General features: G+C 45.2%; 1 protein-coding gene across 2 annotated transcripts in view; it reads right to left on the bottom strand.

Moving 5' to 3' along the window:
* The window catches only part of ywhae1 (tyrosine 3-monooxygenase/tryptophan 5-monooxygenase activation protein, epsilon polypeptide 1), a 40,272-nt gene that overhangs the window by 8,341 nt on the left and 11,237 nt on the right, over positions 1–20,694 (bottom strand). For both annotated transcript variants that reach the window (XM_085964631.1, XM_085964630.1), the window contains exons 2-5: positions 7,601–7,800; positions 2,031–2,137; positions 904–1,110; positions 70–206 (exon numbers count right to left, since the gene is read on the bottom strand). In XM_085964631.1, the coding sequence (XP_085820757.1) occupies positions 70–206; positions 904–1,110; positions 2,031–2,137; positions 7,601–7,800 (651 nt within the window). The remainder of the gene's footprint in view (positions 1–69; positions 207–903; positions 1,111–2,030; positions 2,138–7,600; positions 7,801–20,694) is intronic.

Below are 20,694 nucleotides of genomic sequence, written 5' to 3'. Positions count from 1 at the left end.
GCAAAACATTCATGACATGAAAATAAGACACGGATCCCTGCAAATCGACAGCTTTAGCTGGTTACGTACCATCTCCCTGCATGTCTGAAGTCCATAGTGTCAAGTTGTCACGTAACAACTGCATAATGAGTGTAGAGTCCTTGTAGCTTTCTTCACTCAAGGTGTCCAGTTCTGCAATTGCATCATCAAATGCTGCCTTTGCCAATCTGTGGGGTGGAAAGGATTTTTATTTTGTTGTTTCAGCTGACCTAATGTAAGATTTGACAGTCCAGATTGGAGACTGAGATGCTGAAGTACCAAACAGCTGACATTCAGTCTGCTGCTTTCAGTAGTGGCTCACTGGGTAAAAGCAGCAGCCGTTCAGCGCCAGCAAACTCCCACAAACAGCGAGGAGATGAATGACCAGCTCATCTGTTTTGGCGGCACTAGGTGAGGAGGAACGTTGGCCAGGACACTAAGAGAAGTCCCATGAAAATATCCCATGGAATCTTTAACATCCACCTGAACCACAGGAATAGATAGACAGGACCTCAGTTTCATCATTGCATTCGAAGCACAGCCTCTTTTAACACTGCAGCAATCCCTCAGTACTCCACTGGAGTATCAGCCTAGAGTGGGACTTGAACTCAAAGCTTCTGACTCGGGACTGAATGTGCTGAACCGAGACCAGCTGACACTCTGCCCTCCACAGCTGAAACACTGGCTGATGCATTGTCCAGGCTCTCTCACAAGGGGGCATTCAGACAAGATACCAGAGGGCTCCTGGGACCTGTGGAATTGCATCTCTAATGTGGGCCAGCAACTTTAGTAGAGGAGGCTACAACCGCAAGTCTAAACTCCTGCTTCTCACTCATACTAAAAAACCTTGTACCCATTGTTCCAGTTTGCGTATCCTGTACATACCTGCAGGCACGGTCAGGGGAGTTGAGGATTTCATAGTAGAATACGGAGAAATTCAAAGCAAGGCCTAAGCGGATGGGGTGCGTCGGCGGAAGTTCTGTCATTGCAATATCACTAGCCGCCTTGTATGCGACCAGGCTGTTCTCTGCTGCCTCCTTCCTGTCGTTCCCTGTCGCAAACTCTGCCAGATACCTGTGGTAATCACCTTTCCTGTAATCAGGACAAAGGAGTCAGTAATCCCTGGCCATGTCACTAGAATGGTTTCAACTCTAACAAGCGGCTTCTTCATTGCAACGCAGCTTTAAAACTGAAAACAGAGCAAGGACCAGCAACACAAATCGTTCACTTCTGAACGCTGGTATAACTTGATATAAAGCAAAGATTCAGCTGATGAGTCGCCCATTCCCCTTCGCTTACCTTCTACCCACCGCACCCTCCCCCCGCCCCCAAAAAGTGAATGCAATATCAAGAAACCTGATGAGAAAGATTTAATACTCACAGTAAAGAAAGAACTTACATTTATATGGTACTAGCATTATCTTTCTTCCTCGTCTCCGACTCTGAACTGGGGTATAGTTTGACTGGCGATAGCAGGAAATAAAAATCACAGCTGAATCTGATCTTTTATTTCCCTGAGATCCACACGTAGGCACTTTCTATCAGGGGTCACTCGATAATGATCAGAAGCAGTGATCTTGGCTGATTTATTCTTTCCCCTCTCAACCAGGGCACTTGGCTAACTGCAGTATCCCAAATGCTGCTCTGACTGAGGTCAGCTAACTCAGCACAGACCAGAAATCCAACCTGGGACCTGAAGGTCAGAATGGCTCAGTACCACACTAAGCAGTGGCTTTACCTAGGCCATTCTGGGAGCATCCACTATTGTTCTCTTAGTCAACTCTTCTTTAGCTGGCAGAGAAAAAGCCAAAGTCCTTGTCCATAACCCCTGCTATAGCACCCCCACCCACAGGGGAGCAACAGTGGCACACAAGGAATGGCTACCACTGCCCATTGAACTGTTCCCTAGAATGAGTTAGACATCACCCTACCCCAACATGAAACTGTAATCTTTTATGGAATCAGATCCCAGCAGTGAAATGTACCCATACCCTGAAATGCCCAGTACGTACATTTTATAGTAGAAAACCTTGGACTCTCCGGAGTTGGCAGCAGGAATGAGGTGTTTATCCAGTACATCCAGAATGTCATTACAAATTGATTTCAGCTCGTTCTCGACCTGAAATGACAACAGCATTTAAAATCACAAATCAGAGAGCTAACACTCAACAGATCAAGGTTGTAATTAGACTTATCAGCACGGTCACTCTCTAGTGGCAGTATAAATTACTCACATACATAAATGCAAACAACACTTCACCCACATACCAGAGTAGCCAAAAGTGTAAGTGTGTGAACATTGACCTCAATACTGTACCTGTTAATATATTTATGTATAGAAGGCTGGAGAGACACCATCAACATGAGCCATGAAGCTCTGACCCTGCAATTCAGCAAGGACAGTAGCGACAAAGTGCGTTCAGTTTACTTTTGCTCACATGCAGCCACCAGCCGAGGACAGGCTGATGAACAGTTCCAAGGCCTTTATCAGCACTATTCCAATCCATTTTCTGGGGTTATAACAAGCATCCCAGGGCAGGTCTCAGATTTTTCCCTTCTCGTCCCCTTCCAATGTGGGCAAACATCTGAGCTATTCATGGTGGAGATCAAAACTCACCATCTGCCTTTTTTGGACTGGAGACAAAAACCTTGATTAGCTTGGTATTAGTAGTAAAACTTATTTTAAAAGTACTCCTAGGCATAAGAAAGTTTATCCTAGCAGCATAAAAACGTTTCCTGTGCCAAGTGTTGCACAGAATGCCTGATGCACCATGTGTCACATTCCTATGTACAAAATGTTGAACTGACTACTTCAATGACATTACCAGGCAAAGTTTCACGTCTTGAGTTTTGATTGATGGAAAAAACACAGACCTTGAAGCCAGCTTTCAATCACAGACCAATTTTGCAATTTTGTTTCCACTTCCCAAGAGAGTAAGTAGCATAATCCCAGAAAAACTCTGATTCAAACAACTGTTTGATTTGAGCACAAGCTGAAAACTCAAAACGAGCTGGACTCAGAGCCTGCCATTCACTAAAAGTTAAGATTCAGTACTTCAACTGCAGTTTTACCAACACAAGCCACTGGTGTTCAGAAGTGTACCATGATGGTTTTATTACAGCCGGTTCATTGCCCACATTTACTTCTCCTTTGTGTACAATGCAAAGCACATTTACAGAATTGCTTCAGATTTCAAAATGTACAGCTTGGTGCTTTTCTGAAATAAAAAGTACTTCAGAAACATTTTCGTACAGTATAACCCCTGGGACGGACCATTTAGCGTTCACCAGAGTGTAGATTTTAACTCCCACGTGGAATGCATGGGAGAGGAGCCGGACTTGTGCTGGGTGCTGCCGCAGGAGGCCCAATCGATTTTAATGGCCAGGTCTCAACATTTTGTAGCCCAGATGCCGCCCTCCAGCACTCGAGTAAGTCACTAGGTACGCATGTTGGCAGGGTTCTTGTTGGGAAACCAGGGGCTGCAGACTTTCCTCGAGGCCTGGGTGTCCAGCGGGTTTCAGTAGTTAGAGTGAGCACAGCAGTCGCTCCAGCCAGTAGGCCATTAAAATCGCCCCAGGGTCTTGTGAGCAACAGGTGCAGATTAGAATGCAGTAACCAGGTGGACGCCTCAACCGCCCACCGGTAAAATTGCCTCGGGTAGCTATCAGAGGGGGGAAAAGGGCCGCTCGATTGTAACTTCCATTCCACCAGATTTCTAACAGGCAGAAGGAGTTAAACCCCCCCCCACACTTTCCACGAGACACAGGGGCCTCAAACTTGGATTAGATTGATCCAAATCCTTTTGGTATTTTCACATTTACTGGACAGGGAATTAGAACAAAATTCCCATGCCGCATTCCTAAAGGGGAACAAACCCTGACAAGTGAAAGGAATTTCCAAAATTGAAGTCTGCGGATAATTCAATTATTTCTCCCTTCCAAATGGAGTTTCACTGATGTCATGAATTGAATCACAGCCGAGCCCCTCAAATACCATTCTAATTAGATCAGAAAATGGAACAGATCGCAGAAGGAATAGGGGAATAAATTCCATCGAAAATTTAACTTCAGATTTTGAGCGCAGCAGCAGCTCGTTACTATAACGACATTCTTGGTCAGTATGTCTCAGTCCCACACCAGGTAGTGCATGCATCCATCAAGCCATCGGACAGTCTCTATTTTCAGCTTTGCTAGACAGCATTCAAACCACATGCAAAACAGTTACAGGTCACGGCTCCACTTCTCAGGATCTGTGTCGTTGTATTATCCTAGTCATCAGGTTCTGATTTGGATTGGGTTCACAAGCTAAAGAAAAATTTTGCTGGCCACATTTACAGCAACCAGTAAAAGTGTCCATGGAAACAAGTCAAAGTACAGGAAACTCTTTGGTGCCGGTTGATTAAAAATTCCGGATGACGGAGAGGGTTATCTACCGAGGCTATTTTTAACAAACAAAAATTTAAAAATCAAGAAATGTGCAGTATACAGTAATTGGGTACTCGCCTACAGAATGTTGTGTTAAATGGATGGTGGAAGATGCTTGATTAAGTACAGTACTGCCAGTTGAGGGTAATCCATAACTCTAATTACTTAACAGTAAAACAAAATTTATACAGTAAACAAAAAAATGGCGGATCGAAAGAAACTACCGGCAGCACGGGAGAGTCAGACTCCTGTTATTGAGGTGTTCGGACTTCCGACAGCACCAAGAAGCCGAGTAGTGGCAGTTTGGAGAACTACCCCCACTGACTAATTGGCCACCGAGGGGGAGACAGACTCGGCAACATTTCCGGTTATTGAGGTGTTGTTTTCGGAGTATGAATTTTGCCGGTTAAGAGAGAATTCTGGATATTTAGGTGCCGTTTAAACTAGAGTTTCCTGTATTGGATTTTTAAGCAAGGTGTCAGTGGAAGGGAACAAGTTATTGAGGCAACAAATCGGCCCAAAATAGCATGAATTGCAGCTTTTTCTCAGCCACTTCAAATCAGCACCTTTTAAAATGAGGGGGAAAATGGATTTGCAACAAAGGTTTGCAACATTTTTATGCAATCTTCAGGAGAGCATGACGCTCTCTGGGCACGTTAAAACCCAGGCCTGCACACAGATGAGTCCTTCAGGCTACTCTGCGCTCTATAAAGGCACATTAATACTATGGGAAATTGGAAACAAACAATCTGGATGTAAAAAAGCAAGTCTTTAGAAAATTTTCACAGCAACATTTTTTGAGGGAGAAAGGGAAACTCCCTCAACAGAATCGCACTCTATTTTTGTCCAAGTAAAAATGTGTGGGGATTAGTATAGACCAAAGCTTTCATACAGCACTGCCATTTAACCACATACAAAGGACCCCCTGCATTGTGGAGAGATCTTAATGGAAATTAAGTTGGGGAGCAAGAGATCAGCAAAGTCTGTTTGCAACAATTCACTCGCCATGCAGAATGACAGAATTTTGCTACACGGGAGATGGAAGTGCCATTGCACCTTTGCCAGCTCTCATCATTATCGACTCATTGCGATCCAATTGATTTCCTCAAAGAACAAGTGACTTTTTCTTTCACAATTTAAACTGAGGCCTGTATATAAAAAACACCGACCAAATCATCCACAAGTCACTGGTGTTGAATGAATCAACTCCTTGGCAGTCTGTACTACAACCATAGGAATCAGTCTCATCCCCGTACTATCCCAGTCAGCAGCTAGTTTCCAGCATTTTGACTGACTCAAATTCTTTACATACCAAGCTGCAGATCTTGGCCAGGTAGTAGGGATGGTGCAGAGTAGAAGCAACCAGTTTCATTGTAGGAGAAAAGGGCTCGGACAATGCAAGCCATTCAACAGTGGCATGGAGACACACCCAGAATCAGTACAGTCTCCATGGTTGTAGAAAGGGTGCATACTGACCTCGGAAGGTAGAAAAGTTAGGGGTTTTAAAAAAAAAGGAGCCACTATTCAACTGAACACATGGTAACTTAAACTTGGTGAATGAAATGCTTAGTGTTCCAAATCCAGAGGGGGGGGGGGGGGGGGGTGTGGTGCTGGGAATGGATAAAATAAATTACAAATCAGTAACATTTGCTGGAAATTAGAAAACTGTTATTCTTTAGTTATAAGTGGACTCCTTTGTGATGTAGAAACAGCACTGCTTCATCCAAGAACACAGATTTCCAGACATATTAATGGAATTTTTTTTTAGCATTAGAAGTCTCAGCTTTTCCATGTATTGTTCCTATGAATGGGTTCATTTCTGATTGCTTTTAAAAAGTAACCCTATAAGACGATAGGTCCTACAACAAAATTGGTTAAACCAGTCGTGTAAGCAGACTCCCACAGTCGAAGTGGATCGGAAAAACACAATCTCCCTACAAAAGAACAAAAACGTACTATCCTGCTTGCATTTTAAGTTGGCACAACCATTTCAAGAGCACCAATTCAATCTCTAGACTCAGAATACTTAATTGAGATTCAATGCTCCATTTAGAGCTTTAGCTGAATGTCTCAAAGATATTACTGCCTTGCCATTCACGCACAAGGACACATTACTGTGGTATATGTTTTAGTAATCTACCCAAATTATAACACGATTGCAGCCCAGAGTTTAGATTCTATATATTTGGTTATCACACTCTAATATAACCACTTCCATAAGTAGAGTAGAACATAATTCAATGGTAAGAAAAGGCTCGTCTATTGCTCTTCCTTTCTCAGCCTTGTGGATGCCAGCAAGACTGTGTTTATTGCCACCTCCAGTTGCCTTGACAACTGAATGGCTTCCCAGACCACCTCGAGAGTGTAGCAAGTGTCACCCACATAGTATGGAACAGGAGCAATGCTCCCTGTAATTTTTTTCGGACCGCGCAGCCCATTCAAAATAACACGCCTGCGCAGTTTTTCTATTGAAAAGCCGGCTGCGCGGGATCCCTGGAGCACTCTGCAACCGCGCAGCTTACAGGGAACATTTGACAGGAGTCCAGTGTAGGTCAGATCAGGCAGTGGTGGCAGGCTCCCTCCAACACATTACCTGGCAGATTACGGTTTCTCGTCTCCGCACGTTCTGCAATGCATGTTTTTGTGGTATGCTGAAAGCAACATGGAACAGGATTTTTTTTTAACTACCACCTTAAACTCACTGTCAATCTGACTGGAGGCTCAGAAATCACCCTATTGCCAAGAAACACGATTGAATTATTCCCTGGAAACTGACTGCTATATATACACAGTACAGGAAACTCTTCTAACCAGCAAAATTCAGGAGTAGGTTCAGTAAGTTTTACTGTATATTAGTGGCCGTGTAACTGGGGTTCCTGGATCTGTGGCCGTGTAGCCGGGGTTCCTGCACCTGTGGCCGTGCAACAGGGACTCCTGGATCTGTGGCCGTGCAACCGGGCTCCTGCACAAGTGCCGTGTAACCGGGGCTCCTGCAACCTGTGGCCGTGTACGGGGCTCTCGTACCTTGGTAAGTATACCCCTCTGTAATCCGGACTTTTTGATCAACCGGCACCACGCCAGTCCTGTCGGTGCCGGATAAAAAAAAAAAGTTTCCTGTATAGTAAGGTTGTATGGGATAGAAAACATTTGGCCTTACCGTTTGTCTGTATTCACGGATCATTTTTAGTTTGTCCTCTCCGCCTTTATTTTCCTCCTTCTGCTCAATACTGCTGATTATCCTCCAGGACGCTCTCCGTGCTCCAATCACATTTTTATAGGCCACAGACAGTAAATTCCTTTCCTCAACCGTCAACTCCACGTCCATTCCAGCTACCTTCTTCATTGATTCCACCATTTCTGTCACAGAAAAGAAATATAAATCAGCATAGTAACTAGTGATGGCCAATGCATAAAGGGTCAATACTTGGGTTTTGCAAGTTTCATTATTCTGGGAGGGAGTAGGAAGAATTAATAGAACCGAAGTGCAAATGGTATTGGAGCCCCAACTTCTGACTTCCTGTCAGGAGTAACAAAGCAGGTTTAGATTAATGTTCCACACCCCTGACTCCACAGGAACTCCTAAACTCAAGGTGCTAATCAATTCATTTGTTGTTTGTCAGCTCAAATTTCATTTATTTTTCGATACCATTTTAGTAGCCCACGCAGTCTACAGTACAGCTTCTACTCCATTTTAAATACTAAAAATATAATCCAACCTCTACTTTTTTGTTGCATTTAACTGAACTACTATCCAGTAATGAGAAACTTTTCCATTAACTTGCACGAGAAGCAGTAACCTTTCAAGTTGCATTGGCTTGAACGTTAAAAAATACGAGAGGCGGAAGCAAGATGGACAAAGGAAAATTTGCCACATATATCCGACTAAACCAAATGCTAACAAAATCAGTTTGTACCTGGCTTTCGGCCAGTTTGAACTTGATTGCTTCCCGTAGTACAGAATTCTCAATAATATCGTAACCTATGCAATTTAAGCAGCATGTCCAATCTTTGCCTGCAGTTCATTAGTTCTAGACCGGACAGGCATTTGCACAATTGGAAACCCATAAAAAGCTGAGTGCACCACACCCATGTTGGTCAAGTACCTGCAGCTACTTTGCTTCAGCACACATAACAGCTCCACTATTGATCTTTGATCAAGCTCCCGAGGTTACACCTTCCACCCATTCCTCCCTAAATCTCCACCCCAGACTACAATTACACAGTAATATTCCCACATACCAGGCTCTTCCGTGGCAAATGCAGCTGGATAGGCTAGCCTTTCCACTTAAAACACACAGCACTAGACCGTATCCCTGCTGCAAACAGCTTTTAAAAAATCCATTAAGTGCCGTTTGAGAACTGAAGTGAACATAATACATAAAAGTGTAGCTAGCGGTGTCATTGAGCAAATATAACCACTCCCAAAACACACTCAACTCCCCACACAACCACCTGGCTCCACGGTTTTTAAGCATTGAACAGGAGCATGCTTGGAAGAAGCCTGGAATGGGCTATCCATCTGCCCCAAGGCTGCATACAGCCAAGGAAGATATGCTGAAAAGCACTTCAAAAGTTGTAATTAGGGCCACTGATTTAGTGACAATTAGTTAAATGGCATGGATTTTTACCAACAGTTTGGGGATCACGTTCTGTCACTTTATAATTGGATCCAGTGGCTTATAATGGCCAAATAAGTATCATTCATTATTACACGGAATTGAGATTTTTAACCAATGTTTTAAGAAAATATCATGTCTGTCTATGAAAGCCATAAATGGTTTTAATTTTGCCAATCTTTATTGATGATGCTTTGATACAGAAGTGCATCAAAGTCACAATGAACCTGGTTTTGGATAGGCAGTAGTCCTTCTGCAAATGTGTGATGGGTTTACTATCCTAATTCTGTCCTCACGAGGTCACCCATATGGATCAGAAACGTACTCGGTTGCCTTGTATGGACCCTCCATCAACGCCAGGGAAAGCCCTCAGCAGAATGTCCCAGTGGTCAAATTCATTCCACAGTGTATGTGTGTGTGTATATATATATACACATTATACATATAAAAAAAGGGCACCAGGCGCATGGAAGCACCACCATCTGCAAGTTCCCCTTCAAGTCACACACCATCCTGACTTGGAAATATATCGCCGTTCCTTCATCATCGCTGGGTCAAAATCCTAGAACTCCCTCCCTAACAGCACTGTGGGAGTACTTTCACCACACGGACTGCAGCGTTTCAAGAAGGTGGCTCACCACCACCTTCTCAAGGGCAATTAGGGATATATGAAGAGAATTTGGAGCAAGTTATACCTGTGCCACTTCTAGTACCAATGTATATAGAGCTACAGGGTGATCCAAACTAGAGGCAAATCTTGAACTATCAATTTGTGTCAACGGCAAATTGGAACTATGTGGAGTGAACTCCCGACAATGATATTTTACAACAGCCAGCGAAAAACACTCTGGGATGGCTGGATTCAAACTCAAGGTGCCAGAATCGTTGACTTCTTGGCCTAGCATCCAATCACCAACCTGACCAAAGTGCAGCTCCTACAGTTTTCGGTTTTTATATTGCATGAAGACCCATGCTAGTAATGGCAGCTGCTACTGCACAGGCCTCAAGCAATATAAAACTACTTAACATTCAATGTACACACCAGGAAAGTAAGCAGTAGATCTTAGCCACTTCATGCGCCAGCCACATGTAAACGTCGGTGAAGACAAGATTATAACGAAGGACAGCAGAAAAGTGACTAATGAAGAGCTGTTACTGGGCCCAAGTCTGATCCAACAATGACCTATTACACTATTGGTAGTGTTAAATGTGTGCAAACACCTCCTTTAGGATAAACAGATTCTCAACCTACATCGGTAGCAGAAACCAGATAAGGGAAACAAAGCAAGTACGGCACAGATCAGGTAGCAACAGTCATCAATTCGCTTTACTGATATCCTAGTGACAATCAGTGCAATGCTCCACATTCCCTACCCACACCAAAAAATTTTAGACATGCAAATATAGTAAACTGAAAACTAAGTCTCCAATTTTTCCTCTGGTGATGGTAGACATATGTGCTGAGGTATGACAACGGCCCCAGTAGCCAGAGTATACCATCCAAATGGCCAATCTTTATGTATGAACTATGACACTAGTGCCAGCAATCTATTCAATTGTGGGATGGGACATCACAGGCCAGTCCAATCTTACACTTAACAGCTAACTACAGGAAACTCGTTTTTTATCCAGCACCGACAGGACCAGTGTGGTGCCGGTTGATCAAAAAGTCCGGATTACAAAGAGGTATACTTACAGGAAACTCTCTTAACTGGCAAAATTCAGGAGTAGGGTCAGATAAGTTTTACGATGGACGCCCGTGGCCGTGCCACAGGGACCCCCGGGCCCGTGGCCGTGCCACAGGGACCCCCGGGCCCGTGGCCGTGCCACAGGGACCCCCGGGCCCGTGGCCGTGCCACAGGGACCCCCGGGCCCGTGGCCGTGCCACAGGGACCCCCGGGCCCGTGGCCGTGCCACAGGGACCCCCGGGCCCGTGGCCGTGCCACAGGGACCCCCGGGCCCGTGGCCGTGCCACAGGGACCCCCGGGCCCGTGGCCGTGCCACAGGGACCCCCGGGCCCGTGGCCGTGCCACAGGGACCCCCGGGCCCGTGGCCGTGCCACAGGGACCCCCGGGCCCGTGGCCGTGCCACAGGGACCCCCGGGCCCGTGGCCGTGCCACAGGGACCCCCGGGCCCGTGGCCGTGCCACAGGGACCCCCGGGCCCGTGGCCGTGCCACAGGGACCCCCGGGCCCGTGGCCGTGCCACAGGGACCCCCGGGCCCGTGGCCGTGCCACAGGGACCCCCGGGCCCGTGGCCGTGCCACAGGGACCCCCGGGCCCGTGGCCGTGCCACAGGGACCCCCGGGCCCGTGGCCGTGCCACAGGGACCCCCGGGCCCGTGGCCGTGCCACAGGGACCCCCGGGCCCGTGGCCGTGCCACAGGGACCCCCGGGCCCGTGGCCGTGCCACAGGGACCCCCGGGCCCGTGGCCGTGCCACAGGGACCCCCGGGCCCGTGGCCGTGCCACAGGGACCCCCGGGCCCGTGGCCGTGCCACAGGGACTCCCGGGCCCGTGGCCGTGCCACAGGGACCCCCGGGCCCGTGGCCGTGCCACAGGGACCCCCGGGCCCGTGGCCGTGCCACAGGGACTCCCGGGCCCGTGGCCGTGCCACAGGGACCCCCGGGCCCGTGGCCGTGCCACAGGGACCCCCGGGCCCGTGGCCGTGCCACAGGGACTCCCGGGCCCGTGGCCGTGCCACAGGGACTCCCGGGCCCGTGGCCGTGCAACAGGGACTCCCGGGCCCGTGGCCGTGCAACAGGGACTCCCGGGCCCGTGGCCGTGCAACAGGGACTCCCGGGCCCGTGGCCGTGCAACAGGGACTCCCGGGCCCGTGGCCGTGCAACAGGGACTCCCGGACCCGTGGCCGTGCAACAGGGACTCCCGGACCCGTGGCCGTGCAACAGGGACTCCCGGACCCGTGGCCGTGCAACAGGGACTCCCGGACCCGTGGCCGTGCAACAGGGACTCCCGGACCCGTGGCCGTGTACGGGGCTCTCGTACCGTGGTAAGTATACCTCTCTGTAAATCCGGACTTTTTGATCAACCGGCACCACGCCGGTCCCATCGGTGCCATGTAATAGAGTTTCCTGTACTAAGGTACGAGAGCCCCGTACACGGCCACAGATCAAGGCATCCCTGTTGCATAGCAACAGGTGCAGGTACCCCGGTTACACGGCCACAGCTCCAGGAACCCCGGTTACATGGCCACCAATATGAAGTAAAACTTACCCGAACCTACTCCTGAATTTTGCCGATTAAGAAAGATTTCCAGTTATTTGGGTGCTGGTAAAGAGTTTCCTGTACACCCATTCACTTTCCAGCATGGGATCATGCAATCAAAGTTTTACAGTACAAAGACCATTCAGTTCATCGTACCTGTTACAACACAAACAGCTATCCAACTTAGTCCCATTTCTCTATACATCCTTTCAAATTTTCTTTCAAATATTTATCCCCTTCCCTTTGTTAGTACAGATTCTGCTTCCACCACTTGTTCGGGTTAACCCTCTACTTCAAAAGAATTCCTCCCTAACCTTTCCCTTAGGTTCTTTTAACGTAACTTACTAGTAGAAAGTTCCCCCCCCCCCCCGCACCGATTTAGTTATTAAAAACCTTCACAATTATCAGGTCTTCTCTTAACCCCCTCGGCATTAATGAAAAGGGCCCTAGTTTTTCAAGCCTCTCATAAATAAAGCCCCACCATAGCCCTGGCATCAGAGAGTCTCTTCTGTGCATTCTTCCACTGTAAGCAGGAAAGTGAATCCTGAATGCTTTAATCTCGTCTGCACCCCCACCCTCCTCTCAAGCTAATCGGACACCAAGTCCAGATGTAGCATTCTCTGCTGCCAACACCAGTCTGGCCCAGATCAGCTAACTCAGGAGGGACCAGGAATGCAACCTGGGATCGTCCTGCTCTCTCTCGCTCAATATCATACAATGCAGTGTATATATCCACGTGACATTTTTCTGGTCTTATTTCTAACATTACCTATTGGGCAAACATTTTAGATGGGACACGACTAGTTACAACTGCTAGAAGACATGAAACCTCAAAAGGTTTGGATACAAGTTACAGGGGGAAAATATTGCTCACCAATAAATCCCACCTCAAATTTACTGCACGAGACTAAGTATATAATGCAAGTCAGGGAGAAAGCGATTTGACCCAAAGCTGACGAGAGGGGCAATAACACTGTTGCAAATTCACGCAACAGGCTTTAATTACCACTTGGTGTCACCCGCACACTTCACAAATATTTTAAGAGTTCAGTATTTACAAAGCATGAATCCAGTACTGCATCAGAACCCAAGGTGGCTGTGTGTAACTAAATATCTAGAATATGTGGCTAAAAATAACTCTGCATTTGAGCCAGAGACACTAACTGTAGTTCTATTGGGTTCATATACAGGACGGATAAACAAAGAAGAGCTGGCTTGCTTCCAAACACACGAGACCAAACTATCACCGACAGACGCCTAGTAGAGATTCCTCAGGCCACCTGGAAACCTAGCTAGCTCTAAATGTAAACATACTTTAACCAAAGCAGAGTGAGAAAATATTTAACATTACTCAGTAGAATACTCATTCGGTAGGTGTGGGTACCCTCGTCCCTAAAACCCTACCACCATATAGGACTTATCCCTCGGCTGGTATAAAGATGGTCACGGCCACGGTAGGAGCATTCACGTCATGGCTTGAGAGACTGTTAATCCGCTTGCGAATCCTTCCACTACTTCACATGGTTTTCCTAAGAGCGCGAAGATACAAAAACAACAATGCTGGCCACTTGTATTGCTCATTTTGAATGCATCCGTAAAAAATACTTGATGCAATACATTCTGTTGAACTAACCATAACCTTGTTATACATGGGAGTGTGCTGTCCACAATCACTGTTCCCATTCATATTGATACACAAGAGATGTAAAGTGTCTGCTCCCAGATCACCTTAACGTGTTTAAAACAGGACATTAAGATGGAACCGCTGCCCTAAACTGTAAAGGTAACGAGGTGGGTGACATTTTCCTTGTGGTGCAGCAAACCTACAAAGTTGCATCCGATTAAAAGGCAAAAAGGTGCGTTAACCCCAAGATAAAATTGTGCTGTCACAAAGACTAAATAAGTGACTGGAATACTCAAATATAACTACACCCTAGTTTATTAGTGCATTCTATAGAAACAAATGTCACAAGAGATCTGCATAGCCAATTCGTAACCACTCATTGCTGTCTGTGGATGCCCCGCCCTATGACTAAGTGCTAACAGGCAGAATTAAAGTAATCCAACAGTCCAGGATACTTCCTCATTTTACTGCACTGTAATCCCCAAATTGCCCAGACAATAATTCTATTGCTAAAGCAGCACTATTTCCTGTCCCAACACACTGTAGGATACAATGCAGCCTTCATTTTAATACTCAACTTCCTACACTGAACCCAAAGCTGATGCAAGCCGAGAGTTGTGTTGAGATATAAATCAATGAACAGAAGAGGCAGTTTAGGGCATCAAGCACATGAAATCTTAGTTTAAAAAATTGTTCCCCTTCCCTTGTCTGCCAATCAACCCCCTCTCCACCACCCCTCAGACAAGCGACTCCTTGCTGCAACAGAATCCCACAGGTGCTGGCTGTCCTCCTGCACCATGCTCAAGTGCCCATTATCTATGTACGAGCCAAAATACTGACTGAGTATTGTCAATCTGACATCACAGCGAAGCCCAAAATGCAGTTCTCATTCAATTTGGTCATTGGTCTCATGCCTTTAAGATTTGTAACCTAAAAAAAAACCCAGCTACAAGACTTGATGCAGGGGCATCACCGTGTAACTGAAGGCCACTGGGCCATGCAATGATGGCTTTAGGAATGCAAATTTCAGCTGTTCAGTGGGAAGACAAATCACAATCTCCTCACTCGATATCCACCCACACACACACTTAGCACCGGGAACCACTGTGTAGTGATCAGGAGCCAGAACCCTGCTGAATCTTCTTTCCTAGCCTAAAGCTAGAAAGCAGCCTCTCCCCGACAACACAGCCAATCACCCGCAGAAATGCACTTCCAAACCTGTGTTCCTTACCACTCCCTGGAACAACAAAACTGCAATACCACATTCAGAAACCACCCTGTAAACTCCCCGTTTCAACAAGCTGCCCCAATTGTCCTCACAGAAAGCGGATTACAAACTCAGTTTGGCTTTGAACTCAGGAGAGAAGATACAAAAGAATACCTTGCGGAGTGCCAAGGAAATAGCATGCTGATTGTGGGCTGCGTTAGTATAGGTGTAACCAGAAGCCACAAACCTGAACCTCTGGAAACTTCACCCACATTGCAAGTAAAAAAAGAAAACTCTATCATACCCTACAGCAAATCTGTCAAAGAACCAACTTCAGTTATAACACAGTCAAACAGCATTAATGGGGATTCCGGCACATTCTTAAAAAGCTAGCAACATAAAGACCTGAAACACTCGAGTTACAGCCAAAATAATTCTCTGCAGACACAATCTCTCTAATTTATCAAGGGTTTGGTGATTTCCATTCACAATCAGGTTTGAATTCAGTAAAATTAAAACATTTTTGAACTCATACAAAAACAATTGTTAGAACGCTGCTAGCAGTTATTTGTAATAAAATGAATTAGAAAATTTAATCTGAACATAAATCTCTTCCCACCTAAATCCAATTCCTCCCTTTAAATACCAGCATGTTTCTTCTGCACCCAGATCCAGGAGAATGTGTCAAAATCCTTCAAATGTACAAGACTCATCTTCTGCCAGCCCGTTTCTGCATCAGGTGAACTTCAGATTACCATCTGCTCTGGCAAAATGGGTGGTCAGGCTACAGGTGCCGAAAACAGCAGCAGCAGCTCGCTCAACCCATCCACATTTAAAATGGTTCCTGTGGCTGCAGCCAAGTACATTTCTTTGTATGTGTGTATATATTTTATATTATATACACACTTGGTAATTTAGCAGAATGGCAAAATTAGGGGTTCTATCAGCAATCTCAAAAATACATCTTCTGTTTGATACGGGGATAAGTTACGCTCCCACCTTGCACCTTACATTAATAGCACCCTTCCTGTTTTCCCCTTTCAGCACAATTCATAACATCACTGGTCCCAACTTGGAAACCTAATTTTTGAAAGACCCTAAAGAGCGAACAGTCCACACACACCCTTCCTCCAAACCAGCACAAAGTGCAGGCTGACACCGCACTGGTATTTCTTGCAACACTACACTGCTCAGCTAAGGAAGGAAATGACCGTTGAAAATAAGTGTTCAATTCCCAGACGCTCACTTGCCTCAGGGCAAATGCAAACTGCCTGGGATGGGCTCAACTTCCCCACTGACAAGCAGCAGGATAACTGCAACCATTCTTGGCAAGTGAAGATTAAATTTACATTCTCTGCAAATTTCAAACCTTATGCTGGACCCTCATTTGACTAGCACATGGTGAAAACCTGTCACTTTTGACTCCGCTATTGCAATAGCTTTCCCATTTGAACAAAGGAGAAAGTTTTCACTTTCAAAAGGAAGTCCACACTGTGTATGCATTTCTTTCTTTCTTTTCTTCCCTTTCTCATCCCTTTAAAGCCAGCGAGTCCTTGCTGGGATTCTGGTTAACTCAAACCTGGGAACATTCTTATTGAGCAAGTCCTCCACATAAATGCCAATTTCATTTTTGTTGTTCAGTCAAATGGGGATATGTTGGTGCCTTCAGAGTTCAGTCAAGTCTCTTGCTGGCTGCTCCAATATAAATTCTAATTTATTACAAAAATCATAAGAGGTGCACACAAAGCTGGTCACACCAAAAAGGAGAAATGGTATGCTTTTCCTCAACAGTGCCAGTTTCTGACAGATTAACAGAGAACATCTCCACTGTCGCCCAACTGCTTGATACTGTGACTAACCAAACTTGTACCAACTGGTCATGAAGCTAATATGCTCTGGCAGACTACAGCAGTGACATTTGGCCTTCTGCAAGAGATTGCTGGCATTGCTGCAGTGAGGATAAGCCTAATAATCAGACAGATTTTATACTTCAATCAAAACTTCTATGTGCTGCACATGGGCCCAAGCCTATCCAGATTGAGTTAAATTAATGTTTTCTGCTCAAATAGCAAGGCGACTGACGATACAAGGAAAATATAAATTTAACCCCTAAAAGGCTGGAATTCTGTAATAACTGGTTATCATTCAAAGCAGCCAAACCGGCACTTTTATTCAATGTATTCCTACTTTACATATTTCCCCCCTCCCCGGGGACTTTAGCTATCCAAATGCGATTCTCAGCAATTAATGAGCCTGGAATTGGCACAGCTGTTAATTCAGTCTTTTCACCCCCAAGAAACAGTATGTGAAGGATTATCATAGTAAGCAGCAAAACTATCTCCCAAATGCAAGGAGGGAATAGTCACCATTATATCTGCATTAATGGTTATCAAAACTAAATACAAGCTGGTCAAGATTATAATAGAGACTAGCAGAAACAGAGGATGCAGAAGTGTTGCAAAATGATTCAGACAGGCTACTCAACTGGGCAGATTGTGATTAGCTTTTGCATACTGATCAAAAGAATGGATGCAAGTATAACACGAATGGGATTCAATTGACAAACTAAGGCAGCGATCGTTTATTCAGCATGTTCAATTTCTGGGAGGTGGAGAAGAGGAATCATTTAAGTCTATTAATATACATCTAAAAGTCCTTGCACATAGCTGTGTTACAGGAAGTACATGTGTACTAACAGTTCACTATAAAACAGCATACCCTCTGACTCTGAACAATGCCACAAAGATCTGCTAGTCACTGAGAAAAATGAAGTACAGTACAAATATCTGCCTGCCCAACAGCTACTAACACTGAACAATCGGAGTGGTTCACATCAGCAGTAACATGCGCAGTAACTCCTCCTTTCCAAATAATGTGCACTGCTCCAGAGAGCAATAGCAAACAGAACTCTTACTCAAATGTGCTTAACAGCTCCTCTGATAGCCCAGCAGTGTCTGGACACTGCATAGTGTAGCACTACGCCACACAAACTAGAAAGCCTAATCTCCAATTTGTAGACTGCGCTGTTAGTTGATCTCAACTGAGGCAATATTGAGGGTTCTACAAATCGTCCTCAGTGCTCCAAAGCTGTGGAGGGAAACAAACAGAGTTCCTGCTCCTAATTGCTAATCAGTCACTCTTGCTGGAAAATGCACCCAATATCAGGCTCCACTGTGATGCTCTGTACCATTGGATAGTCTGCAATTATTTTGGCCTTACACATGGAGTGGCCACTAGGACAATGCTGGTGGTAAATGTGTAACTGCTTGCCAGCAACAACCACCACCTTGAGGGAGAAGAGCTTAAAAATACCAACAAATGGGATACCTCACAATCTTCAATTAGAAACAACTACTTTCCTCCCAAATCTAGCTCAATCTCAACTTTCAAGATCTCGCCTCCCTTTCAGTGAACGCATTATAAAAGCATGGATGCAGCACGCATCTTTGGGAAACGAAGCTGTATTTCCAATAACTGCCTGATGCTCAGCGTAAGCACATTATACAATGGCTACATCATTTGATACATTAAACCGGTCACAAACTGGAAGTGCAATTCTTCTGAATTTTAAACTTATATATTTTGTCTATTGGCCTATCACTACCTTAATGGCTTCTGTAATGATTGCTCTTTGGGAGGATGGAGAGACGAGTTTCAAAGTTTTCAAATTAACATTAACTCCTTGAAATGTCAAAAAAAAAACTGCAGGATATGCAGCCAAAACATTAACTGGATCTTTTTACAGAAACTTTTTTTTAATTCTTGGGATGTGGGCGGCGCTGGCATTTATTGCCCTAGAGAAGGTGGTGGTGGGCCATCTTCTTGAACCGCTCCAGTACGTATGAAAGTACTCCCACAGTACAGGAAACTGTTATCCGGAGGCTAAATGTCCGGCAAGCTCGAGCCACCGGCAAAAATCAGGAGCAGTTTTGTTAGGTTTTTTTTCTTTTCGTAGGTTTTTTTCCTTCTCGTGGCTTTTTTTTTCCAACAGTCAGGCTCTGCAAAGTCTCTCTGAAGCTGTTGCTAAGCGACAGAGATGCTTCCAAGGTACGGCCGACTGTTTAGAAGCTGTTGCTAAGCAACAGTGTTTGTTGCCAGGCAGTTTTGAGGGAGCGGCAACAGCTCGGTCCCGTCGGTGCCGGATAGCAAAGTTTCCTGTAGTTAGGTAGGCAATTCCAGGATTTTGACCTAACGACGATGAAGGAATTGACTAATTTGCTGTATATTTCTTTAAATTTGTTTGTTATTTCCACCCCCAATCTGGGTTAAAGCTCCAAACAAAAAGCCATTTTTCATGGGAGGATTTTTTATTTTAACAAATGATGGATTAACAAAGATTCACAAAATTAAGATCAAAAGAAGTTATTAAATCAATTTTTACTAGTAATAATATTTAAGCCACAAGTTAATTAGGTTTTACAGAAATTTGTCTGCCATTTTGTTTACAAGCCTTCACTGAGATCAGAACTTACAATTACCATTGTTACCAGCTGCTGAGTTTCACAACACAATTCTTACAACTGTTTCATGAGTATGAGTATATTCAAGGCAGAGATCAATAATTTTTGAATATTAAGGGAATCAAGGGATATGGGGACAGTGCAGGAAAGTGGAGATGAGGTAAAAGATCAGCCATGATCTTACTGAATGGCAGAGCAGGCTCGAGGGGCCGAATGGCCTAGTCCTGCTCCTATTGCTTATGTTCTTATGTATTTCTGGTTTTAAGTTGCCTTTCTCCCAATCCCTGCCCCCCATAAAATTTTCACTCCCTTCGTCCATCCAGCACACAGCCTGCTCTCAGACAAACATCTGTGACCAGGCACTGCATAGACATGGCCCTCACCTTTAATGGTGTCAATAAACTGCCACTTCACTGGCTCTTGTGATGGGATGTCTGCAAGTATTGCTAAAATTGTATATCATGAGCAGACAATACTTCACTGTTATAAAGTCAAAGATGTTCTTTCCAAGCATACTAAATTTGTATGGTCAAACTGAAGACTGCTGGGTGTTTGTCACAGCTTTTATGGCAAGTGATTAAGGCGGCCAATGGAATGTTGGCTTTCATTGCTAGGGGGATAGAATATAAAAATAGGGAGGTATTGCTTCAGTTATACAAGATATTGGTGAGACCGCGCCTGGAATACTGCGTACAGTTTTGGTGTCCATACTTAAGGACATACTTGCTCTCGAGTCAGTACAAAGAAGGTTCACTCGGTTAATCCCGGGGATGAGGGGATGGACATATGAGGAGAGGTTGAGTAAATTGGGGCTCTACTCATTGGAGTTCAGAAGAATGAGAGGCGATCTTATTGAAACATATAAGATTGTGAAGGGGTTGGATCGGGTGGATGCGGGGAAGATGTTCCAGATGATGGGTGAAACTAGAACTAGGGGGCATAGTCTTAGAATAAGGGGCTGCTCTTTCAAAACTGAGATGAGGAGGAACTACTTCACTCAGAGGGTGGTAGGTCCATGGAATATGCTGCCCCAAAAAGCTGTAGAAGCTACATCATTACATAAATTTAAAACAGAAATAGACAGTTTCCTAGAAGTAAAGGGAATTAAGGGTTACGGGGAGCA

Source organism: Somniosus microcephalus, chromosome 22 (assembly GCF_052327205.1).
Source record: "Somniosus microcephalus isolate GS21.2 chromosome 22, FLI_Smic_1.0, whole genome shotgun sequence".
NCBI classification, from domain to species: Eukaryota; Metazoa; Chordata; class Chondrichthyes; order Squaliformes; family Somniosidae; genus Somniosus; species Somniosus microcephalus.
The sequence above is the reverse complement of the archived record's forward strand: the minus strand, read 5'-3'. Positions and strand labels throughout refer to the sequence as shown.